The sequence below is a fragment of the Oncorhynchus masou genome, chromosome 28 (assembly GCF_036934945.1).
Source record: "Oncorhynchus masou masou isolate Uvic2021 chromosome 28, UVic_Omas_1.1, whole genome shotgun sequence".
In the NCBI taxonomy this organism is placed as follows: Eukaryota; Metazoa; Chordata; class Actinopteri; order Salmoniformes; family Salmonidae; genus Oncorhynchus; species Oncorhynchus masou.
The window spans coordinates 74,179,056-74,206,386 of NC_088239.1; the positions used below are offsets into that span (position 1 = coordinate 74,179,056).

The following is a 27,331-nucleotide window of genomic DNA, read 5'->3' on the forward strand; positions in this document are numbered from 1 at the left end:
TTCAGCGCGATCTGCGTCACAAATAGAAAGGAGTTCTATTTTAGCCCTTGACATCGCAGACGCTCGCGAGCAGTGTGGGTGCTATAATTGAATAACATGGATTTCTAAATGTATTTTGCGATGCTCGCGCACGCAACGTGTCTGGTCTGGTCAGCATGTTATACGGAACCCAAACCAGTTGTGCGCGTGCGCCATCGTGCATTAATTTATTTTGTCCCCCTATACCAAACGTGATCACGACACACAGGTTAAAATAGCAAAACCAACTCTGAAACAATGACATTAATTTGGGGACAGGTTGAAAAGCATTAAACATGTATGGCAATTTAGAAAGCTAGCTTGCACTTGCTAGCTAATTTGTCCTATTTAGCTAGTTTGCTGTTGCTAGCTAATTTGTCCTGGGATATATACATTGAGCTGTTATTTTACCTGAAATGCACAAGGACCTCTACTCCGATAATTAATCCACATATAAAATGACCAACCACATCGTTTCTAGTCATCTCTTCTCCTTACAGTCTTTTTCATCTTTGAACTTATATGGTGATCCATCTAAACTTTCATTGTATTACCATGACAACCGGCAACAACCTTCGTCTTTCAATCACCCAAGTGGATATAACCAATGAGGAGATGCAAGTGGGTACCTGCTTCTATAAATCAATGAGGAGATGACTTTCAGCAGATCTGCAACAGAAATAGGAACGACTTATATTTTAGCCCTTGGCGTCGCAGACGCTCGTTGGCGCACCGAGCAGTGTGGGTGCAATAATTGAATTACAATGGATTTCTACATTTATTTCGCGGCGCATGCGTCGTGTCGGGTCTGGTCAGCATGTAAGACTTATCACTCAAACGAGCCCAGTGGAAACCCTCTAGTACCATGTTATTATGATCCAACTTCCTGGGTGGAGACAGCTGCCTCTCCCGAGTATTTTCTGTTCCTGCGAATGGTGTGTGAACGTAAATATGTCCATTCTGTGAAACATTAAGAAATGTATCACTTATGTGCGGAAGAGGCGAAAGACCGTTATTGTAACAAATTAGGTGAGTACAAACTTTAAAATGCTACATTACGACAGTCCATATCGCAGCATGTTCATAGCGAAATGTCGACCCTTGTGTATATACATCGTTTCTGCCGCCCTAGGAGAGACAAAAAATTTGCCACCCTCCCCCGCAAAACTAGAATAGTGTAGCCTACGGTGTGGCCCGCAATGGAATTTTATGAATACACATCAATGTAGTAGGCCTATCGTTTAAATCGGCAGCTTCATTGGCTTTATTAGTCCTGATTTCCGTGACTAATAATTTTGGCTTTGAATATCAACTACCCAACTTTATCAGGATTTATCCTGAGAAACCATGAAATCAATGTACACATCAATTTACACAGCGAGACATGCATAAGTATTTTTTTTATCGCTATGATGCAGTTCCTCAAATTGATAAATATGTCTAAAAACCTGAAATCACTGATTAACATGACAATTTAGCACACGGTGCGAATTTCCTGGACAGTTTAGCCGTTGTGAGTCCTGATTTATTTATTATTATTTTTAATTCCAGATATTGTCAATTTTACTTTGATTTGTCCTGTTTTTTTTTAGGATAGGCCAATATTGTTTGTTAACATGTCATATTCACAACTAAGCGCATTTTTATTGATTAGGCGAGGTTTAGGTTAAGCTATTTGATCGGATTAACGTGCATGATGTAAAATGTTTATCTCATGATATTGTGATTAAATGTAATTCTCCAGCCAGTAGGCTACAGAAAACGATACTCTTCTACCGTAGGCTAGTAGGGGTTTTCAAACTTTTTGGGGCCGGGGACCCCTTTTGTGTTGGCGAATTCATAAACCTCATAATCAGCACAACTCGAGTGAGAAAGAAATAGCATACAGGGAAGGGGGTGCATTCCCGGAAGAACCAAGTCTCTCGGGCCCTGGGAAAAACATTTTTAAAGGCCAGCTTCGAGGCATTGGAGAGAAAATGTTGATTTTCAAGCAAATTTCCTGCAATTCTATACATTTTGCCACGAAGCAGAGAGAATTTTGCCGTTTCAAAGCCTAAAGTAACTGTCCAGTGTTCCATGAAATATTTACATTTACATTTAAGTCATTTAGCAGACGCTCTTATCCAGAGCGACTTACAAATTGGTGAATTCACCTTCTGACATCCAGTGGAACAGCCACTTTACAATAGTAACTATTAGTTATAATATGAGTGAAATAGTTTTCCGCACAAAAAAAATGCAAATAATTATGAAAAAAAAAAAAGAGATTTTCTGTTTTGGAATGGTGTGGGTGTACCCCAACAACATAATGGTGTGAGCATATATCAGTCATTCAAAATATTCATTCAGGTAGACTGCTGATTGGCCAGCATCCTCTTCAATTAGGAAATGGAAACATTTTTGAAAAAGTCTGTTTGAGATAAGTTAGAGATGTAAAAAATAATTATCCAATGTATGATTTGACCACTAAGTATAGGATGAGCCAACAACATTATTTGAGTTAATAGAACATGAACTTTTAAGTGAGATTTTCACTGGACAGTTACCTTAAATTACAGTGCATTATGTGTATATATAAAATAAATAAAAATACTTTTGGGAATAGAGAAAGTATTGTGTTCAAATGTATAACTGGGGGAGTACTGTGGATTCCAATATCCCTGTGAGCCTCACAGGCTCATGTTTCCCATGGTTAAGAACATAAATTGTAGATTAATAATATTGTATTACTAAACTTATTCCATGGATCCCTTGGCCTGAATTTGTTTAATCTGTTAGTAACCTTCATTTGCAATTAATTTTTTTTATATATATATTTTGGGATCTGTCCGCAGACCCCCTGCAGTACCTTGTCCTCGGACCCCACTTTGAGAACCCCTGGGCTATTGGCTACATTATTTATGTTTGATCATTTTTTTTAAACATTGGTGGAGCACAGCACAGTGGTGCTTCTCTCCAACAGCATCCTGGAGAGGCATGCAGGAATGAACAATATTTGACAAAGTTGGTACTGCTTATCATGGGGTAGCATCAGCGTTCACCTAAATAGCCTATATGCCACTGGGTGAGAAACTTGCTAGTATTCATGTGAATATTCTAAAATATGCATTAAACAAATGAGCATTTTCCTACCAGAGTTTAGCCCTGCTGCTGTTATTCCTTACTTCGGTTGTCATTTGCTGCACAGCCGGTAATACACTTGTACCCTGGTGACCGGTTCATACATAAAAGATCCTCCATTCAGGCTGCAAAGGCGTCGGTTTCTTTCCTTACCTCGATTTAATGGCCATTCAGTTGGGAAAAAAATCTGAAAATTCTGTGTACTGTCTTTATTAAAACAAAATGTTCCACCACCATGCTAGGGTGGCTAATGGTACTTCCTGATGTTGCCCTAGGTTGAAGATAACAAAATAATTACATGCAGAAGTGTTCGAAAATAAACAAATTCATTGGACCAGTGCCGGACTTAAAAACGAAGTGAATGTTAGCAGTACAGAAAGTTCACCATCAAAGTGGAAAATAAACACAATCATAGTGAATTTCAGCGAACTACTCAACAAACTTGTACCATACCTGTTTTATTAATTTAATATTTAAAAAAAATCATCTACAGCCACTTTATTACTTGCTTTTCCGACCGCCGGTCACTTTTTAAATTATAATCCGGTAGAATTTTATTTTACCTTTAAGAACAAATTCTTATTTTCAATGACGGCCTAGGAACAGTGGGTTAACTGCCTTGTTCAGGGGCAGAACGATAGATTTGTAACTTGTCAGCACGGGGATTCGAACTTGCAACCTTTTGGCTGCTAGTCCAACACTGTAACCATTAGGCTACCCTAGTGCTAGCAGCTGTTTATGACTTCAAGCCTATCAACTCCCGAGATTAGGCTGGTGTAACAGATGTGAAATGGCAAGCTAGTTAGCGGGGTGCGCGCCAATAGCGTTTCAAACGTCACTCGCTCTGAGCCTTCTAGTAGTTGTTCCCCTTGCTCTGCATGGGTAACGCTGCTTCGAGGGTGGCTGTTGTCGTTGTGTTCCTGGTTCGAGCCCAGGTAGGAGCGAGGAGAGGGACGGAAGCTATACTGTTACACTGGCAATACTAAAGTGCCTATAAGAACATCCAATAGTCAAAGGTTAATGAAATACAAATGGTATAGAGGGAAATAGTCCTATAATTCCTATAATAACTACAACCTAAAACTTCTTACCTGGGAATATTGAAGACTCATGTTAAAAGGAACCACCAGCTTTCATATGTTCTCATGTTCTGAGTAAGGAACTGAAACGTTAGCTTTCTTACATAGCACATATTGCACTTTTACTTTCGTCAACACTTTGTTATTGCATTATTTAAACCAAATTGTACGTTTCATTATTTATTTGAGACTAAATTGATTTGATTGATATATTATATTAAGTTAAAATAAGTGTTAATTCAGTATTGTTGTACTTGTCATTATTACAAATACACATTTTAAAAATTGGCCGATTTAATCGGTATCAGCTTTTTTTGATCCTCTAATTATCGGTATCAGTGTTGAAAACTAGAGGTCGACCGATTATGATTTAAGATTCTACAGTACCTTCCTAAGCTTGAATACTAACCCAATTCCATGTCAGGCAACTGTCAGGGAAACTTTGAAATGCAGTTGCAGTTCTATTAGACATTCTTGGAGTTTAATTAAGTAGGTGTGCCAGGGGACCAGACAGATGGACAGAGAGGGATATTGGGTGTACTGTTGTTGGGCAGATTTCCATATATTTTATACTGTCTGAAACTGAACAGACAGGACACATCTAGTTTACTCTGACCCACATGGGCAAACAGAAACGATTTATCAAGCTGCTATATAATGATCTGAGTGACGTACCTTTAAAGCGTCAGATCTGTCTGATAGTGCTCACTGTGAAGCTACTGTACGTGAACTGAAAGGCTGTGTGACGGGGTGTTTGAGTCACGCGGGCTCGCACACAGTATCAGTAATTTATGCGCTCTGACGCAAACGTAGAAGTCTATGACTGGAAATATGAGAACTAAAACATCACTTTCTAGGCAACTTGATTCTGAGATTTAAAAAAATAAGAGTAGAGTGAAACAGACTAGTTTTTGTTCGGTCTGTGTTTTAACTAGATGCACTTCTGACAAACTGGCAGTTGCTGCATGAGCGGGCAGTGATCCAAAGAGGGAGAGAGGCAGACTTAAGATGGCTACATGGCTCAGGCTCCTGCCTGGCATACTGATTTGGACTGGATGAGCCTCTGTTAGCGTCCATCAACCACATTGCATGGGGAGGGGCAGATGGAGAGTGGGAGAGACAGAACTGAAGAAGTTATAAACTAATATCTACACCACCTACTCCACCACATCTGACCTCAAGCATACAAAGAGGAAACAGGAAATGTCTTATTGCGAGGGTTATCTAATCAGCAGTATCACAGGCTCTGCTGAGGGTGGGCACTCTAAGCTTCAGTATATTCAGTTTTGGGATATTTTCATGAAGTAGCGTGTCTAGGTTAAACAGCAGTTTCCCCTATATGCATTTATGCTGCTGTTAAATCGTGGCAGCCACAGATTTTTGTTGTGTATGCAGTTTTTATACAGTACCAGTCAAAAGTTTGGACACCTACTCATTCAAGGGTTTTTATTTTATTTTTACTATTTTCTAAAATGTAGAATAATAGAGAAGACATCAAAACTATGAAATAACACATGGAATCACATAGTAACCAAAAAAGTGTTTAACAATGTCTAATATAAAATATATGTTGAATTCTTCAAAGTAGCCACCCTTTGCCTTGATGACAGCTTTGCACACTCTGCATTCTCTCAGCCAGCTTCATGAGGTAGTCACCTGGAATGCAGTTCAATTAACAGGTGTGCCTTGTTCAAAGTTAATTTGTAGAATTTATTTCATTAATGTATTTGAGCCAATCAGTTGTGTTGTGACAAGGTAGGGGGGTATACAGAAGATAGCCCAATTTGGTAAAAGACCAAGTCCATATTATGGCAAGAACAGCTCAAATAAACAGAGAAGCAACAGTCCATCATGACTGACCTTCATGTATTAAAGTAAATCTGGAAAATTAAGTATTTTCGAAAGCTTCTTTTAAGTGTAGTTGCAAAAACCTTCAATCGCTATGATGAAACTGGCTCTCATGAGAACTGCCACAGGAAAGGAAGACCTAGAGTTACCTCTGCTGAAGATTATACGTTCATTAGAGCTACCAGCGTCAGAAATTGCAGCAGTCCAAATAAATGCTTCACAGAGTTCAAGTAACAGACATATCTCAACATCCATTGTTCAGAAGAGACTGCGTGAATCAGTCCTTCATGGTTGAATTGCTGCAAAGAAACCAGTACTAAAGGACACCAATAATAAGAAGACTTGCTTGGGCCAAGAAACACGAGCAACAGACATTAAACCGGTGGAAATCTGTCCTTTGCTCTGAGTCCAAATGTGAGATTTTGTGTCTTTGTGAGACGCAGAGTAGGTAAACGGATGATCTCCACATGTGTGGTTCCCACCATGAAGCATGGAGGAGGTGTGGGGTTGCTTTGCTGGTGACAATGTCTGATTATTATTTAGTATTCAAGGCATGCTAAACCAGCGTGGCTACCACAGCATTCCAACAAGTGCTCAGCACTTGAGCATGAAGCTCATGAAGCTGGTTGAGAGAATGCCAAGTGTGCAAAGGGTGGCTACTTTGAAGAATCTCAAATATAAAATATACACTGCTCAAAAAAATAAAGGGAACACCTAAAACAACACAATGTAATTCCAAGTCAATCACACTTCTGTGAAATCAAACTGTCCACTTAGGAAGCAACACTGATTGACAATAAATTTCACATGCTGTTGTGCAAATGGAATAGACAACAGGTGGAAATTATAGGCAATTAGCAAGACACCCCCAATAAAGGAGTGGTTCTGCAGGTGGGGACCACAGACCACTTCTCAGTTCCTATGCTTCCTGGCTGATGTTTCAGTCACTTTTGAATGCTGGCGGTGCTTTCACTCTAGCGGTAGCATGAGACGGAGTCTACAACCCACACAAGTGGCTCAGGTAGTGCAGCTCATCCAGGATGGCACATCAATGCGAGCTGTGGCAAGAAGGTTTGCTGTGTCTGTCAGCGTAGTGTCCAGAGCATGAAGGCGCTACCATGAGACAGGCCAGTACATCAGGAGACGTGGAGGAGGCCGTAGGAGGGCAACAACCCAGTAGCAGGACCGCTACCTCCGCCTTTGTGCAAAGAGGAGCAGGAGGAGCACTGCCAGTGCCCTGCAAAATTACCTCCAGCAGGCCACAAATGTGCATGTGTCTGCTCAATTGGTCAGAAACAGACTCCATGAGGGTGGTATGAGGGCCCGACGTCCACAGGTGGGGGTTGTGCTTACAGCGCAACACCGTGCAGGACATCTGGCATTTGCCAGAGAACACCAAGATTGGCAAATTCGCCACTGGCGCCCTGTGCTCTTCACAGATGAAAGCAGGTTCACACTGAACACGTGATAGAGTGGAGACGCCGTGGAGAACTTTCTGCTGCCTGCAACATCCTTCAGCATGACTGGTTTGGCGGTGGGTCAGTCATGGTGTGGGGTGGCATTTCTTTGGGGGGCCGCACAGCCCTCCATGTGCTCGCCAGAGGTAGCCTGACTGCCATTAGGTACCGAGATGAGATCCTCAGACCCCTTGTGAGACCATATGCTGGTGCGGTTGGCCCTGGGTTCCTCCTAATGCAAGACAATGCTAGACCTCGTGGCTGGAGTGTGTCAGCAGTTCCTGCAAGAGGAAGGCATTGGTGCTATGGACTGGCCTGCCCGTTCCCCAGACCTGACTCCAATTGAGCACATCTGGGACATTATGTCTCGCTCCATCCACCAACGCCACGTTGCACCACAGACTGTCCAGGAGTTGGCGGATGCTTTAGTCCAGGTCTGGGAGGAGATCCCTCAGGAGACCATCCGCCACCTCATCAGGAGCATGCCCAGGCATTGTAGGGAGGCCATACAGGCACGTGGAGGCCACACACACACGACTGAGCCTCATTTTGACTTGTTTTAAGGACATTACATCAAAGTTGGATCAGCCTGTAGTGTGGTTTTCCACTTTAATTTTGGGTGTGACTCCAAATCTAGACCTCCATGTTTTGATAAATTTGATTTCCATTGATCATTTTTGTGTGATTTTGTCAGCACATTCAACTATGTAAAGAAAAAAGTATTTAATAAGAATATTTTATTCATTCAGATCTAGGATGTGTTATTTTATTGTTCCCTTTATTTTTTCGAGCAGTGTATTTTGATTTAACACTGTTACGCGAGTGCAGCAAGAAGCCAGGGTAAGTTGCTAGCTAGCTATAAACTGTTTTTTATAAGATACATCTTCACATAATCACTCGTTAACTACACATGGTTGATGATATTACCAGGTTAAGTAGCGTGTCCTGCGTTGCAAATAATCAATGTGGTCGGTGCCTGTTAATTTATCATCGAATCGCAGCCTACTTCGCCAAACGGGGGATGATTTAACAAAAGCATATTTGCGGAAAAAGCACAAACGTACCTAACCTTAAACATCAATGCCCTTCTTAAAATCAATACACAGAAGTATCTTTAAAAAAAACTGCATATTTAGTTAAAATAAATTAATGTTAGCAGGCAATATTAACTAGGGAAATTGTATATCCCACTTAGCAGACGCTTTTGTCCAAAGCGACTTACAAGTCGGCTGGGGCCACTACTTTTTACATATGGGTGGCCCCAGCGGGAATCGAACCCACGATGCTTGGCGTTGCAAGTGCCATGCTCTACCGTCTGAGCCACACAGGATTGTGTCACTTGTCTTGCGTTCATTGCACGCAGAGTCAGGGTATATGCAAGAGTTTGGGCCGCTTGGTTCATTGCGAACTAATTTGCCAGAATTTTACGTAATTATGACAACATTGAAGGTGGTGCCATGTAACAGCAATATTTAGACTTAGGGTTGCCACCCGTTTGATAAAATACGGAATGGTTATGTATTTCACTGAAAGAATAAACGTTTTGTTTTCGAAATTATAGTTTCCGGGATTCGACCATATTAATTACCAAAGGCTCAGTGTTTCTGTGTTTATTATATTTAAGTATATTATCTGATAGAGCAGTCTGACTGAGCGGTGGTAGGCAGCAGCAGGCTCGTAAGTATTCCTTCAGACTTTACTGCATTTGCCAGCAGCTCTGAGCAATGCTTGAATCGCAGCGCTGTTTATGACTTCAAGCCTATCAACGCCTGAGATTAGGCTGGCAATACTAAAGTGCCTATTAGAACATCCAATGGGCAAAGGTATATGAAATACAAATGGTATTGTGAGAAATGGTCAAAGTGTCATAATTCCTGTACAACTACAACATAAAACTTCTTAACTGGGAATATTGAACCACCAGATTTCATATGTTCTGAGCAAGGAACTTAAATGTTGGCTTTTTAACATGGCACATATTGCATTTTTAGTTTCTTCTCCAACACTGTTTTTGCATTATTTAAACCAAATTGAACGTTTCATTATTTATTTATTTTAGGCTAAATTGATTTTTATTTATGTATTATATTAAGTTAACATAAGTGTTCATTTTTCATTCAGTATTGTTGTAATTGTCATTATTACATTATTATTATATTTGTAATAACCAAATATGATTTTTCAATGCCATTACCGATTTTATTTGAGGACCAAAAAAAAACAATACCGATTTTTAATCGGCCGATCGATTAATCAGTATCGGCTTTTTTTTGGTCCTCCAGTAATCAGTATCGGTGTTGAAAATCATAATCGGTCGACCTCCTAGACAGCTTCTAAAAATATAGATAAACTCTCTTGGTGAATAGTGTGGTGTACAGCTTATCATGAGATACTCTACCTCAGGCGTGCAAAACCTTGAGACTTCCTTAATATTAGATTTTGTGCACCAGCTGTTATTAACGAAGACACAGACCGCTGCCACTTGTCTTATCGGAAGCAGCTGTTTTATCTTGCCAATGCACAGAAAACCTAGCCAGCTGTATGTTATCCATGTCGTCGTTCAGCAACGATTCTGTGAAACATAAGATATTACCGTTTTTATGTCCCTTTGGTAGGATAGTCTTGATCGGCGCTCATCTAGTTTATTAGCCAATGATTGCACGTTGGCTAATAGTACGGAAGGTAGAGACGGGTTACCCACTCGCAGTCGGATTCTTACAAGGCACCCTGACTTAGGTCCCCTATATATCCTTCTCTTAAATGTCTTCACTTGACCTTGTCAAGTGTGTAAATACTTCATGTCCGACTCGTTAAAGGAAAAAATCTTTGTCCAGTATGAGGAGACAAGTCGTTGTTCTGATATCCAGAAACATGTACAAAACAAGTTACAAATAACATGAAAAAACACTAGCACAATTGGTTATGAGCTCGTAAAACAGCATCCATCTCCTCTGGCGCCATTAGATGGCATAAGAACAAGGCTTAACAAGATTTATTCCCTCAATTTCTTTCAGTCACTGTGCAAATTTCAGGTCTGCTGAGTGCAAACTTGAACATTGTGAAATTTCTGTTCAACTTCCGGCGCATGTTTACTGTGAACACTGAGGCTGTATCCGTTTTTAAGTGGTCAAGTAAGCTACAGTGGCTATTTGATCATTATGTAGGCCTGCCAGCGTGGCCTACCATCAAAAACGATGGAGAACTCCTGAGTGGCGCAGTGGTCTAAGGCACTGCGGCGCTGTGCCTCTAGAGATCCTGGTTCGAGTTCAGGCTCTGTTGCAGCTGGCCGTGACCGGGAGATTGGCCCAGCGTCGTTCGGGGAGGGTTTGGTCGGCAGGGATGTTCTTGTCCCATCACGCACTAGCGACTCCGACTCCTGTGGTGGGCAGGTGCACAGTGTTTCCTCCGACACATTGGTGCGGCTGGCTTCCGGGTTAAGCGGGCATTGTATCAAGAAGCAGTGCGGCTTGTTTGGGTTGTGTTTCGGAGGACGCACAGCTCTCGATCTTTGCCTCTCCTGAGTCCTTACGGGAGTTGCAGCGATGGGACAAGACTGTGACTACCAATTGGATACCACGAAATTGAGGAGAAAAATAAAATAAAAACTATGGAGAAAATGCCTCCCATTTTAACATTGAAATAGGTGTTGTATGGGTCAGCCTACAGTAGCGGCCAATGTGTGGTGTTCAATGTAGGCCTACAGTCCATGAGTCTTAACTAAAAAAAACATGCAGGGCTTGACATTAACCTGTTTATCCACTTGCCCTTCAGACAAGGAAGTGACTGAAATTGTTGTTTGATGCAAGAAACCACTATACAAAATAAAATGAGTCATTATTACCATACCTTTGTTCCAGAGAATCAAACCAATTATTCTACCCTCTGCCAACTGGTTACTTGGCCTATTCAAGCCTGGCTCAAAATACTGCCCCTTTAAGACAAAAAAAGCTATTTTACCTGACTTGCTTTTTAAAGATGTCTAGAAATATACATGTTTTGTGCTCTTGTAGGAAGCAATTACTCCCCCGTTGCTGACTACAAATAATCTAAAGTTGGGCTAATAACTCACTAACTTGCAAAGGATATGACCAGAATTACACATGTGCACACGTCGCTACATGTAGCTCTCACTTTGATCTCAAAACAAGCACATTGACTCACGACCAGTCATGCTGTAAAAGCAGTCTAGTTCAAAGTGAATGGCACATCCATATGGCAATAGTCAATTTGCATATACAGTGCATTCAGAAAGTATTCAGACCCCTTGAATTTTTCCACATTTTTTTTTAACGTTACAACCTTATTCTAAAATTGATTCAATTGTTTTATTTTTTCTCAATCTACACACAATACCCCATAATGACAAAGTGAAAACAGTATTTTTAGATTTTTTTTTGCAAATGTAATAACAAATAAGACATTTTCATAAGTATTCAGACCCTTTGCTATGAGACTTGAAATTGAGCTCAGGTTCATCCTGTTTCCATTGATCATCCTTGATGTTTCTACAACATGTTTGGAGTCCACCTGTGGTAAATTCAATTGCTTGGACATGATTTGGAAAGGCACACACCTGTCTATATAAGGTCCCACAGTTGACAGCGCATGTCAGAGCAAAAACCGACCTATGAGGATGAAGGAATTGTCTGTAGAGCTCCGAGACAGGATTGTGTCAAGGCACAGATCTGGGGAAGGGTACCAAAACATTTCTGCAGCATTGAAGGTCCCCAAGAACACAGTGGCCTCCATTATTTTTCAATTTAATTAGTTTGGAACCACCAAGACTCTTCCTAGAGCTGGCGGCCCGGCCAAATTGAGCAATCAGGGGAGAAGGGCCTTGTTTAGGGAGGTGACCAAGAAACCGATGGTCACTCTGACAGAGCTCCAGACTTCCTCTGTGGAGATGGTTGTCCTTCTGGTTCTCCAATCTCTGCAGCACACCACCAATCAGGCCTTTTTATGGCAGAGTGGCCAGACGTAAGCCACTTCTCAGTAAAAGGCACATGAAAACCCGCATGGTTGGAGTGCACCTAAAGCGCACTCCAACCATGAGAAACAACCTGACACAATCCTTACAGTGAAGCATAGTGTTGACAGCATCATGCTGTGGGGATGTTTTTCAGCGATAGGGACTGGGAGACTCAGGATCGAGGGAAAGATGAATGAAGCAAAGTACAGAGATCCTTGAGGACCTCAGACTGGGGCTAAGGTTCACCTTCCAACAGGACAATGACCCTAAGCACAGAGCCAAGACAATGCAGGAGTGGCTTTGGGACATGTCTCAATGTCCTTGAGTAGCCCAGCTAGAGCCTGGACTTAAACCCGTTCGAACATCTCTGGAAAGACCTGAAAATTGCTGTGCAGTAACGCTCCCCATCCAACCTGACAGAGCTTGAGAGGATCTGCAGAGAAGAATGGGGGAAACTCCCCAAATACAGGTGTGCCAAGCTTGTAGCGTCATACCCAAGAAAACTTGAAGCTGTAATCGCTGCCAAAGGTTCTTCAACAAAGTACTAAGTAAAGGGTCTGAATACTTACGTGAATGTAATATTTCAATTTTTTACATTTGCAAACATTTCTCAACTTGTTTTTCCTTTGTCATTATTGGGTATAGATTTATTATTATTATTTTTTTTGGGGGGGGGGACTATTTAATACATTTTAGAATAAGGCTGTAACGTATCAAAATATGGAAAAAGTCAAGGGGTCTGAACACTTTCCTAATGCACTGTAGGCCTAATGCAGCTCTGATTTGGTTATGGTGCACCGGTCTGTGTAGAGTACAGGCCCGAGTCGTGCCTGTCAATGCAATCGAATCCTACCCCGATGTGTTCTGCCTACCACAAAATCTCTTGTATAGTTCTTTTTTGTTTTGGTATGTTGCCTTGGAAGGGGTTAAGTATTGCGTTGATTCTATCACAATTCCCTCAGTAAAGAAATGTTGATAGTTAAAACTAACGGGGAAAACTCTAAAGTTGAGTGAAGTTGAATCTTGTGCTTTTCTGCACGGGCTGATATTTCTTCTGTGCGGCAGTCCCAGGGGAGATGCACGCCCACGCACAGCTTAGAGGGAGCATTGAACACTGGGCATAAGCCTTGGCAAAATGTGTGTAATTGCAGGAAATTTGCTTTAAAACACCAAAATGTCATCTCTGCGGCCGAGAGGCGGGTCCTTAAAACTTTGCCATTGGCCACGCCCCTAACGCTGCTTAAAAAAATACTGGGGGAAACACTGAAACGGTACAAATGCAGAGGACTTTGTGTACTTGACTCGTTCATCTCCCAAGGAATGTCCTATTAAATGGGTGGGTTTCCCCATACACCGTAGTAGTAGGGCAATTCCACAGTCACAGAATTTGTTAAACTTTTTTAAATCAATGGTCTCAACGTAAATCTGTTACAGTGGAATTGGCAAGTAGTAGTAAATTCTCAGGCCTGAAAGTTTTCCTGACCAGAAAAAAATGCAAGTCCTTAGTAATAGGCTATAACTACAACCAAGAGTTTTTCCTGGTCAAATCACTTGATCAGAAAACTCCTGGCCCCAACAATGTCCTAATAAATGTTTCTCAGGGATCACTGGTGGTGATAGACTAATGCTGAGCTAGACATAACAGGTTAAACACCATGCCTTTTCTGGCAAAACAACTTTGCAGCCATTATCATGAATTCTTCTTTGGTTTTATTATCTGTGACATTTTGCTGTTGCCCCATCTGAATACCATAATTAAACCTTGTGCATTTAGTAATGTTTCTTCAGAACGTAAACAAGAAGAAACATGTTCACTCTTGCAGCGAGTCAGTTTTCATAATGGACTTTTAAATGTCAAAGTTCAGGAAATCTCTCCTTCCTTACAATGTCAAGTCCTCCTACATGATGGGTTGTCCTTTTTTATTACTTTGATTTCACATTGTGAGGTGTCTTCACAGAACATTGATTTAGAGATGTTACTAACTTTAGTGTGTTGATGCGTGCTGTGTCAGGTTCTGTGCCCCTCTGTATCCAGCTTGCTCTGCATTCTCTTAGCCACATGGTGTTCTGTCTGCTCACAGGATGTCTGGGTTGTCCCTGACGAGTAACAGACTCTCCATAGCTGGGAAACATAATAACTGCTTTCCCTGCACCAACCTGGCAACCCACAGACATAATGCCCCTAGTCATCTGGGAATGGGTACAGAGTTCTGATCATATTTCCCATAATAAGCTTCCTAGGGTTTTGCATTCTGATATAAATAAGATGTTGGGTTACAGATGAGAATATATAATAATTGAAGCAATTGTGGAGTTGTTGTATTAGATATAGTTTAATGTAAAGAATGGTCTTGTGTTTGAGGCACAGGTAACTGATTTGGTTCTGGGTGCTGAGATTAGCTGACTCACAACATTGCAAAGGAAGTCACATTTAATATACATAGGTCTGTGGTTTAGTTCACTGAAACTGGAATAAAGTAACCACACACAGGCAGTCGGGTTTGTTTAGCTGTCTGCACTTGTGCTGAAAAATCAGTGGTTGAAGAAAGCTTATAAGTTCATTGAACGCACGCTGACATGAAGCGTCTCCCCGCGAGTATCTGATGAGCAGTGTCTGTGGTTCGATGAGCTATGTTTGTGTTTGTAGTTCAAGATAAAGCATGTTGGAGAAAACCTGTAAATATTTTGCTCTAATGAGCTTTACTTGTGGCAAGGTGAATGTCTTGTATTACATTTAGTCGCTCTCTTTCTTTCCCTCTCCATAGGTAAACCATCATGATCCCCATCACAGAGCTCCGGTACTTTGTTGACACCCAGCCGGCGTACCGCATCCTGAAGCCATGGTGGGACGTCTTCACAGACTACATCTCCATCGTCATGCTCATGATCGCCGTGTTCGGGGGCACGCTGCAGGTCACCCAGGACAAGATGATTTGCCTGCCCTGCAAGTGGGTGGTCAACAAGTCCTGTGAGTACCTCAATGTGAGCTTCCCAGACCCATTTGCCTCTGAGCCCAAAGGCATCAAGTATGAACTCGATCGGCACCAGTACAACTACATTGACGCGGTCTGCTACGAGAACAAGCTGCACTGGTTCGCCAAGTACTTCCCCTACCTGGTGCTACTCCACACCCTCATCTTCCTGGCCTGCAGTAATTTCTGGTTCAAGTTCCCCCGGACTAGCTCCAAATTAGAGCACTTTGTGTCCATCCTGCTCAAGTGTTTTGACTCGCCCTGGACCACCAGGGCTCTGTCCGAGACGGTAGTGGAGGAAAGCGACCCCAAGCCCCTGGGGAAGATGAACGGTTTGGTGGACAAGAAGGCATCTTGTGTCAGCGAGGACGTGGAGGCCAGCATTCCTATGCTCCAAAGGACTAGATCCCGCATCGAACAGGGCATAGTGGACCGCTCCGACACCGGTGTCCTGGACAAGAAGGAAGGCGAGCAGGCCAAAGCTCTGTTTGAGAAGGTGAAGAAGTTCCGGATGCACGTTGAAGAAGGGGACATCGTTTACCGGCTCTACATCCGCCAGACAATCATCAAAGTCGTCAAGTTCATCCTGATCATCTGCTACACGGCCTACTATGTGCACTACATCAAGTTCAGTGTGATCTGCAAGGTGGACATTGAGAAGCTGACAGGCTATAGGATGTACCACTGTGCTCACCCCCTGGCCACCCTCTTCAAGATCCTGGCCTGTTTCTATATCAGCCTGGTGGGGATTTACGGTCTCATCTGCATGTACACCCTCTGCTGGATGCTCAGCCGTTCCCTCAAGCGCTACTCTTTTGAGTCGATCCGTGAGGAGAGCCACTACAGCGACATACCCGATGTGAAGAATGACTTTGCCTTCATGCTGCACATGATTGACCAGTATGACCCACTCTACTCCAAACGGTTTGCCGTTTTCCTATCGGAAGTGAGTGAGAACAAACTGCGTCAGCTGAACCTCAACAACGAGTGGACGCTGGACAAGCTGAGGCAACGCATCACCAAGAACTCCCAGGAGAAACTGGAGCTGCACCTGTTCATGCTTAGCGGAATCCCTGACACAGTGTTTGACCTCCTAGAACTGGAGGTGCTCAAGCTGGAGCTCATCCCCGATGTCACTATCCCCCCCATCATTGCCCAGCTGGTCAGCCTGAGAGAGATGTGGCTCTACCACACACCAGCCAAAATCGAGGCCCCAGCTTTGGCCTTCCTGAGGGAGAACCTGAAGTCCCTCCACATCAAGTTCACAGACATCAAGGAGATCCCTCTGTGGATCTACAGCCTGAAGAACCTGAGTGAGCTGCACCTCACAGGGAACCTGAGCGCAGAGAACAACCGCTTCATCGTAATCGACGGGCTACGGGAGCTCAAGAGGCTCAAAGTGCTCCGTCTGAAGAGCAACCTGACCAAGCTGCCTCAGGTGGTGACGGACGTCGGGGTCCACCTCCAAAAGCTGTCCATTAACAATGAGGGCACCAAGCTAATGGTGCTCAACAGCCTGAAGAAGATGATGAACCTTACAGAGCTGGAGCTGTTACGCTGTGACCTGGAACGAATCCCGCACTCAATTTTCAGCCTGCACAACCTGCAGGAGATCGACCTGAAGGACAACAATCTCAAAACCATAGAGGAGATCATCAGCTTCCAGCACCTGCACCGGCTAGTAAGCCTGAAGCTGTGGTACAACCAGATCGCCTACATCCCCATCCAGATCGGCACCTTGACGAACATGGAGAGGCTCTACCTAAACCGCAACAAGATTGAAAAGATCCCGGGCCAGCTCTTCTACTGCCGCAAACTGCGCTTCCTGGACCTGAGTCACAACAACCTGACCAGTATACATGCCGATGTGGGCTTCCTCCAGAACCTGCAGTACTTTGCTGTGACGGCCAACAGGGTGAGTAGAGATCTAGTATTTGAGTGTCCCTGAGAAAATGTTAGCTACACACCAGTGGCGGCTGCAGAGGAGAGAACGGCTCGTAATAATGGCTGAAATGGAGCAAATGGCATTAAACACATTGGAACCACGTTTGATGTAATTGATACCATTTCACGTATTCCGCTTCAGCCATTACCACGAGCACTTTCTACCCAATTAAGGTGCCACCTGCCTCCTGTGCTATACACCTAGAACTAACACTTATCTTTCCTTTATCTAGCTATTTCATGGTCAGGTCAAATGGTGACCAAACACTTGTTAAGGCCTTTATTTGTGTGTCACAGGAACATTTTAGACATTTTTCTTGAAACACCATTCTTTCTTCCTTCCTCTTTCACATGTGAATGGGGTCAAAGGTCACACTGGGTAACAGGAAGGTAGGGATTAGCATTATGAAGACAGTTATGTTGGGGTTAATGGCCCTAGGGTTGTTCCACCTCAAAGCACAAGAAAGAGGATTTTGAAACCCACCATCTGAGATTGAGCTGAAATTGTCTGTCATTAAACAGATAAGATCAGCATTCCTGAAACATTGTGTTGAAATATAATTTGATCTAAGGTAATTGATTGCACCCAAATTGTCTAATTTAATTTATTGGATTTATATAATCGTCAATAAATATAGTACCTAACATCTGATTTGGACCATAATTCTTTCTAACAATGAGTGAGACCAATAACATGGTGAAAAGCCACCCATGGACCCCAATAGCTTTTGCTTATGTGGTCACAATTCAAGCCAGTCAGTCATCCATGAAAGCAATTCAGTTTGTCCTTCTCTTATCCTTAATCTGTGTCCAGGAAACAGCTCCTCTATGTGTGGTTTATCCCCTTCAAAAAAAAGGTCTGTATTAGTTAGACCATTCCTGGTAAATCCAGCAGTTCTAATGACTTCAATGTTATGGTCTCTAATGGTCTTTAATGGTAAACGACCCAAACACACAGTGGCAGTGTCCAAATACCCATACTAGCCACTAAATACTATGCCATTTAAAAAAATAGTATGTCCAATTTCTAAAATAGTACTCCGAATGTGTCATCTAATGCACTATTGCGTTGACTCCTGCCATTTGTTCATTTTGGTACAGTGCATCAATTTATCAGCTGTTGTAAAACACTTGAGTCGGAAAATACGAGTGATTTCCACTAGATCAAACCCTGAAATTAGTATACGCAGTTTAAGTATGTAGTACGCTACTATGGGTGTTCATTCAATCAATCAAATGTATTTATAAAGCCATTTTTACATCAGCCGATGTCACAGTGCTATACAGAAACCCAGCCTAAAACCCCAAATCTACAAGCACGGTGGCTAGGAAAAACTCCCTAGAAAGGCTGGAACCTAGGAAGAATCCTAGAGAGGAACCAGGCTCTGAGGGGTGGCCAGTCCTCTTCTGGCTGTGCCGGGATGAAATTATGACAGTACATGGCCAAGATGTTCAAACGTTCATAATGACCAGCAGGGTCAAATTATTATTGTTATCATCATCATCACAGTGGTTGTAGAGGGTGCAACAGGTCAGCACCTCAAGGGTAAAAGTCAGTTCGCTTTTCATAGCCGAGCATTCAGGGGTCGAGGGGTTGAGTCAAAAATGGCATGTCCGGTGAACAGGTCAGGGCTCCATAGCCGCAGGCAGAACAGTTGAAACTGGAGCAACAGCACGACCAGCTGGACTGGGGACAGCAACGAGTCATCAGGCCAGGTAGTCCTGAGGCATGGTCCCAAGGTTCAGGACTTCTGGGGGAGAGAGGGAGAATTAGAGGGAGCATACTTAAATTCACACAGGACACCGGATAAGACGGGAGAAATACTCCAGACATAAAAATTGATAAAATGGTGTAGCAGAAACAGCAGCATCTATTGGGCAAAACATGGTACTTTCAGAGTAATATATGGTAAATATTGACTAAGTGACTTTTAATGGCAAATTTTCCATAAAGGCCGGAAAAACATCAGATTCACAGGGCATATATTACATAGGATGAAGAAACCATACTCCAAGCCGCAGCTCCATACTACTTGTCAGACAGAGACCTAATGACCTTGTGTACCTATTGTAGAGTTGTGTAGTAGACTGGAATGTCTACATAGTCGGTGCCATTGAGATAAACTGGTCACTTGAATAGTTCAATATTCTGAAAAGTAACCACCTGTCCTGCTAATAATGTTTCAAATTAGTTAAAATAGGGGAAACTGCTGGACCTACTACACACTGTTGGTTAACTGAGACAATGTGCCAGAGTTCTAAAAGTACAGACAAGCAGTTATATTATGCTAATGAGTTTGTCACACTTCTGGCTGCAGATCAAGCGGTCCTGTCCCTGGGGTGATTTTCATGGCAAACTGTTTTCATTCTGTATTTTTTGGGTTTTATATGTACTATTTCCCACCCTGTTAGATACAATTCATCTTCGTTAAGCAGATGGCTGGAAGAGGTTTAGTGTGTCCTGTACAGAATACCTCTGGGAGATGCAATCTTACAAACAATTCACAAAACTCCCGACTGAGTCTGAGATCATTAACATGAACTTTGACTTATGTGAATTCTTGTCTGAGTGCTGACTTCTAGAGTTTTGAGAATAATGTAAGTGTAGGCTAACTCTTGTAAGTGTAAAGCATGTAAATGAAAGTGTAACACTTTAGTGGAATGTATCACGTAAAATATAGTTTGTGTAATATCATATGTAAATGCATTATAGGATTTCATATATTTTAATCATGTACATGTGAAGTGACTCCGCTATAGCAATGGCCATTTTGTGTTTTTGCATTGGCCGATTTGTGCATTTTGCATCAACGACACTCTGACCATTGTGACTTCCTGTACATTCCTGACAGACAGGCTGACTTCAGTCTCATTACAACGAATTTGCTTGATTTTGGTGGACATTGTCTAATGCTGAGCCAGTTCATTAACTGAACACACCGTTCATCCAATACATTTTTTAAGAATCAAGTTTAGTGTGAAAAATAAGGACTTACAAGGAATTCTGGGAGGTTATACAACATTTTCCCTATTGCGTACTGGTGGTCATCTGCTGTGTGAGGAATCAGATGGTTTGAGTAAACGATACTATTATGTTTTTTTGTTTTACTGCACTCACTCACCCATATACGTAGTTTCATACTGAGAATAGGCCACAAACAGGGTGGTATGCTGCTCAAAATAGCCCCGTTTACAAGGAACCCCTCTGGTGTGTTCTGTGTTTTTACGCCCTTCTCCAGAGTCTTCTCTTTGCCATTAGTACATTATCGACCCAAATGAGTTGTGAAATTTGTAAAACGTTATTCCCAGGTGGGCCCCTAACGAGGACCCGACGCTCACCACTGTACTCCAATGTTCTCAAGTGTTCTAGGTTTTTGTTTTTCTCTTGAAGAACAATGCCTGGATAGCTCCAGCTGCCGTCTTCACTGTTTTGAAGCTAAGAAAAGCATTTGTAATTTGATTAGGCTATTTTAAGCTCGGTGAATCAGCTTACTCTGATCATATTTTGGCTTAAATTAACAGCATCTATGTAAAATGCACTCATTGTGCTGTTGCCTCAACAGATGACTGAACTATTAATAACAGGTGTTGGTGTGAGCATAAGTAATTATACAAATATGTATGGTACTAAGACTGTGACTGTATGTCTGTACCTCTATGGCTCGATTGGCTCCCTTCTTTAGGGCAGAGTGCCTAGGTTTGTTTCTGATTGGCTTAAAGTCCTATGGGCTGGTGTGACTGTGTTTCGATTGGGTAGCTACGGTCGGAACAGTATGTACTGAACTCTCCTTTCTTTCCTCTTTTGCCAAGTCTGTTCTTGAGAACATAGCTGTTCACTGGGGAGGAGTTCAACTTTAAGCACCTTTCACAGCCTAAAGCAAGAAACAGTATGCCTGTTTAAACCATACACTATAGTATGCATAACCTATGCACAAATACAATTAAATTATATTTTATGAAGTCAAAAACAGAAAAAATAAAAATTTCTCCTATTTCAACATTCATCCTCACTCTGATCTCCCTCCTTGTCCCTGTCAGATCGAGTCGCTCCCGCCGGAGCTGTTCCAGTGCAAGAAGCTGCGCACCCTGAACCTGGGCAACAACTGCCTGCAGACTCTACCATCGCGCTTCGGAGAGCTGACGGGCCTGACCCAGCTGGAGCTGCGGGGTAACCGTTTGGAGTGCCTGCCCGTGGAGCTGGGGGAGTGCAGGCAGTTGAAGAGGAGCGGCCTGGTGGTGGAGGAGGACCTGTTCAAGACACTGCCCACAGAGGTCAAAGAACAGCTGTGGAGGGCCGACAAGGAGCTGGTCTGAGGAGAGAGTCCAGAGAGAGGGAGCCTAAGGAGAGGAGGAAAGAGAGAGGATTGGGCAGTGGAGGCTGATGTCACTTTCAATTGGAGGCCATTCTCAAATTTCTCCCTCCTTCCAGCCTTCACTAGTATGGGGTAGGAGAAAGGGGGGAGATGTGTCTGTATTGCTGGACACGCATCCAGAGAAGGATGGTTGGTTGGTTGTTGTCTTGGCTCTCCTGGCTAAATTAGTCGTTTTCAGGGTAACTGGTAGGACTGCCACAATTACAGTATAACCGTGTAACCGATGAAGACAGTCATAACCATTTAAAAAAATTAACATTTGGCTGAATAACCACAATGCAGCAGCATCAGCACACAGAAATAGAACAGTCTAGGAAAATCTAATCTTGGTAATTTGACTGGTAAATTTGTAGATACACTTGCAATGGCTGCCTGATATTGTGACGTAATAATTTCCATGGTAATGTAGAATGTTCACTCGAATTATGTTAACTAATGTAGCTCATGCAATGTATTTTTTTGTAATGTGAGTTGATTGAATCAAATCGCAGCACAAATTACTTCCTGCTTTTAAACTATGGGTACATTGTCAATAGCTGCCACTCCACCCATTATGCCATAATTTACTTGAATTGGGATGCCTGTTCTATTCATTATATTTCTATGGCAGCACATGCAGTCTGGAGGAGAGGAGAAAATGTAAATCTACCAAAAAAATATACATTTTTTTTCTATTCAAACATTTATTTCGGTGACCGTGGTAATTTGGTTGGCAATTTACCATTATCCAAAATTCCATGACCATCACATCCCTAGTCACAAGGTCACAAGATGTTTATTAACAGACTAACCAGATGGAGACCTCTCCTCTCCAACTTTGTGGTTCTTTTCCCCCTTTTTCTTCTATGAAATGATGTGCAAAGTCGATCGTTGTCGAATGCTGATTAGGAGAGGATGAGAGACAGAAATGAAATGCTTGTGAGATTGAGGATTTTGTTTGTTTGTTTGTACGGAGTCATCTCAGTATGGGTCAAGGTTGTCAAACTCATTTTGCTCTGGGGGCTGCATTTGGTCTTTGAGGTCAATCCTCCCGGACTGTCTAGCTTCCATTATCATTTCTACACCGTTTCCATTTGGTTTTAGTAATTTTAAACTATATTGAGTATGTTTCCCCACCAAAAGGAAAACAATATTTTTTTTTTCTCAAACAACTGACAGGTATGTTTTGACATTTCTGGTATAGACAGTGGCCACAGAAGGACTACATAAAAGAGTTGGTGTGGAAGGTTCATGTAGCCTACAAAGCAATATGTGTGTGTGTACTCTGTTTTCCATCTTCACTTGGAAGTATACAGTCCACTAGTCTGTTTATCCAAACGCCAGTGAGAGGACGCAGGATCTGACTGGTTAATGAAACGCTATGGCCGATGGAACCAAAGCAGGGCCCTGTTTTATTAGGCACCAAATAGTGGGAAATGGACTGAAACTACCTGGACTTGTCCAAAAATAACAACAATTTTTGATTAAAAATGTTTGTTACCGTGTGCCCTAATGAAAACAACCCAGATATTTGCACTCCAAAACAGTGACCGTGGATACATTGGCTTATACAGAACACATTTGTGAGGTATATTCTGCATGAATATCGAAGAGATACTTTTTTATTGAATGGACTTGGAGTAGACAACATTAGAGGTCAATTGCCACCAAAGGTGATTCCTTTAAGACCAGCCAGGCAACTCTTGTTACTTATATGGCCTTCCCTTTCTGGTGCTGTAATGTCCCATGCTGTCATTACAACCATCATGTTCATGATTTTGCTAAATATGCAGACAAATGTATAGCTTATAATGTTGTACATTTATGTTTTCAAGAATTTACATGGTATTATTATTCTTACCAGCTGTTCCAAGTTATTTTCAAAGGAGAGGGAAGCCTCACTTTGGAGGAAAGTGAGCTGAATTCATCTTTAAAATGTAATAACTACATACATAACAGCCCTTTTTGCAAGGTTACCAATGGGTGTTTTGAGTCCAGCTCTGTTCTGAAAAGGCCTCAGTCTTGGATTTGTTAGTAAAGGCTAGACCCCAGCTCTAAAAGGCTGGAGCAACACTCACAGAGTAAGAGTGCATCAGAGAAAAACAAGCAATCCCAGAGCAGAGGCTCGCTGGTCGAGACTTGGGTGGTTGAATACAGACCTACTTTAATGTTGAAGTATTATTCTCTGACATGTTCCAAACTTTTTGAAACATTTGAAAACGGCAAACAGGTACACCCCAGGTCATTCCTTAAACGGGCTGTTGTGATTGATGTGGTTGAGCTATCTTAACAAACTGTTTTGAGAGTACCATAGGACTATCTCAGGGCTTCACTGGAGAGCTCATTGATTCACAGCTTTAATGTGGCACAGATTTGAAGGGGTAAATATGAAAACAGTTAGCGCTGACTGAATCGGAGAAGAAAATTGAGATTCTGATAATAGAACAGGATAATATATTTCAGAATATATTGTTGTGTATATAATTTCTACTCTTTAAAAGCCATATAGCGTCATAAAGAATCATGTAAGCCTCTTTCAGTTCAGCTAAGGTAGTGGTTACATGCTATTCTTCTGCATCACGTCTAACTCTAAATGTATTGTTTTTACACTGAACTATTTGTATCTAACCAGATCTAATACTCCAGATTTTTATCTTTTTCCATAGTCCTCCCCAACAAATTAAAAATCTGTTTTTATCCTGACCTGTACTTGTACTGACCTTCAACACAGTGGGAACACTGTCACTTCCCTTAATCACAAGATTAGGCATTCCCCCCCTAAAAAGCACAGAGATTTCAAACTTCTATTTCACAACCCCCCCCTCCAGTATGTCGCCATGGAGGAAACAGGTGGAGGGTGAGGTCAGCAAAGTGTTTACAGAGCAGTGGAACTAGGAAATGTGGTAACATTTTATTTGGATAGTCAATCTGTATATGTTCTACAGACTAAGTTACATTTCAGCTAACTATCTGCTAGCCCTAACCAATTACATATTTTAGTCATTTAGCAGAGGCTCTTATCCAGATCTACATACAGGAGCAAATAGGGTTAAGTGCCTTACTCAAGGGCACATCAACAGATTTTTCACCTAGTCTGCTTGGGGATTCAAACCAGCGACTGGTCCAACGCTCTTAACTGCTAGGCTACCTGCCGCCCTAAACTTAATTTAGACCTAACGCTAACTGTAACCTTCGCAAGCAGTTGCTTATCAACAAAGTGTGACTGGAAGTGTGTTTGACCCACAGAAAAGGCTTCCCCCGATTAAGTCACTGTATCAACGGTTTCTGTTCGGCTCAAGGTACATGTTGCATGGTCTAGGGTCAGATTGCAGTACCCTCATTATGAGCTTAGTCATTAGGAAATTAAATAATATCTGATCCTGTGGTTGGAGACAACTTCTACTGTACATACCACCCCCCCCCCCCATCTGTATAGGACTGTGCCAGTATGTTCGGTACTGTAGGTAGTCATGCCATGGTCACAACAGTTGACCGCAAGGGTAGCAGGTAGCCAAGCGGTTAGATCTGGAGGCGAAAGAAACGCACACCTTTTTAGGTGAGGTGCTGGCCAGCGGAGTGGAACACTTAAAGGCGAGGAGCTCAGATGTAAAAATATTTGTCCAGCGTTTTGACAGACAAGCTGTCTTCATCAGGGGATAATGTAACATCTGTATAGGACTGTGCCAGTATGTTATGGTACTGTAGGTAGTCATGCCATGGTCACAACAGTTGACTGCAAGGGTAGCAGGTAGCCAAGCGGTTGAGCATTGGGCCAGTAACTGGAAGGTCACTGGTTTGAAGACCTGAGCCAACAAGGTGAAAAATCTGTCTGTGCCCTTGAGCAAGGCACTTAACCCTAGAGTGCTCCAGAGGCACCATATTAGTATGGCTGACCCTGTAAAACACCACCTTTCACTGCACACATCCTATCTTTATTTTATCATCCCATCAGCAATGTGACTGTTGTGAATGTTATTTTACATGTATGCATCCCAACATTCCTTTTATTTAATGTGTTTTTTTTTGCAGAGTTACTGAATGTTTGTTTTCATAAGCAACATTCAAGTTCTCAGACTGGTCAGAAATGGTGTTCAGTGCTCGACTATGCAACGCTTGCCTTATTTCAACAGTCCTCCAGTGCATCCAGTGTGGGTGGAGCGCCCTCCTGCGGGAGGTCTGAGTAACAGAGGAAAGTGTTCACTGTCATTTTCTCCATTTGTTTTGTAATGTAAAATAAAAAATGCTGTAAAATGGTGTATTATCAAAATATTCGAATTTTCTGACTCTCTTAATGGCCAGTCATTTAACCACATTGTGTATCATTTGGGTAGCATACCAAAATTGTCGAAGCAGCATTGACGCTTCTCATGATTATTTATTTTACCTGTTTTGGGGAATTGTTTCTAGGTTAACTCTTATTGTATATGCATAAATAGGCAAAATACCTACTTTCTAATAGGGGGTTCATGATACTACACTATATTGTTTATGATAGAGTTAAAAAGTTGGTCTAAAAAACACAGCCTATAGAAACAGTTCAGGGAGTCCGAGAAAGGCTTCTTATTACATATTGTACTTGGCTTAGTTGATAACATGGCATTATTTAGGTGATAACTTGGCTATCTTTATTCATTGTGTATTCATTCATCGTGTTATTTTTCCCTCTGCATTGTTATGAAGGGTCGTAAGTAAGCATTTCACTGTTAGTCTACACCTGTTTTACGAAGCATGTGACAAATACAATTTAGTTTTGTGATATCTCCGTAGCATTAACAATTGGCATGGCCCTGGCATGCTCTCTCAATATTGTGTAGGGCTATGGAAATGCACATTGTCTGTCAAACAATGCTTTTTATTTCTTATAAGCCATACTTTGGGTGGTCAACAGGACAATAATACATATTTCTGTCAGCCAACTGAATGAGATCAGTTGGTACAAGCCTGTATCTATCTTTCTTTGATGTTTTACTGGCTGGCATTGTAAGGGCCCTGATGTGTGCTGGCTTTTGTTCCTGTCAGGTTTTGGTTCCTTTCCATCTGCTTGGACAATCTGGTCAACATCTCAACCCACACATTTCATGCCAGGTTCACATACTGTACGCCACCCACATTGGGCGGCACTATAATGTTGCTCTTGTTTCATTTAAGTGTAAAAACATGGACCTGTCAAAAGTTAATGGGCAAATGTCAATCTGTATCTCTTCTACATCAGTGTTGCCCATGTAATGATAGGTTTTCACTTTGTTGCCAAAATGAGTGAACACTGGCTTTCTTAGTGGAGAAATGATGAATGCCCCAGACTCTTGTAACAATGGCATAATTGAGCCTTGACAACACACAACACTTGCTTTACTGTGCCTTTTTTTTTTTTTTTTTTTTACCATTCTGATATAAATGATAAAGTAAGACACTTATCACTGCCTCCATGTATTTATTTTCATTAATGACTTGCTTGCTGATATCAACCCCAATTCAAAACAATTGTCAATGGAGAATCTCCATTCAAAGTACCTTTTTCGTCCAGAACTATAGGCCTAATCTAGGAAACCAGCCTTTAAAATCTCAGCAACAG

General features: G+C 42.0%; 1 protein-coding gene across 1 annotated transcript; it reads left to right on the top strand.

Annotated features, from left to right (window-relative positions):
- Positions 1–906: 906 nt before the first annotated feature.
- On the top strand, positions 907–27,173 carry LOC135518256 (volume-regulated anion channel subunit LRRC8A-like). The gene is made up of 3 exons (XM_064943283.1): positions 907–1,047; positions 15,257–17,378; positions 21,446–27,173. The coding sequence occupies exons 2-3, from the start codon at positions 15,267–15,269 to the stop codon at positions 21,719–21,721; spliced, it is 2,388 nt and encodes a 795-aa protein (XP_064799355.1). The 5' UTR covers positions 907–1,047; positions 15,257–15,266; the 3' UTR covers positions 21,722–27,173.
- Positions 27,174–27,331: the final 158 nt, after the last annotated feature.

Excerpts from the sequence above, each read along its gene's own strand:
- LOC135518256 (XM_064943283.1), top strand. The coding sequence starts at position 15,267 with ATGATCCCCATCACAGAGCTCCGGTACTTTGTTGACACCCAGCCGGCG. Across the intron at positions 17,379-21,445 it reads TTGCTGTGACGGCCAACAGG|ATCGAGTCGCTCCCGCCGGA; the intron begins GTGAGTAGAGAT and ends TGTCCCTGTCAG.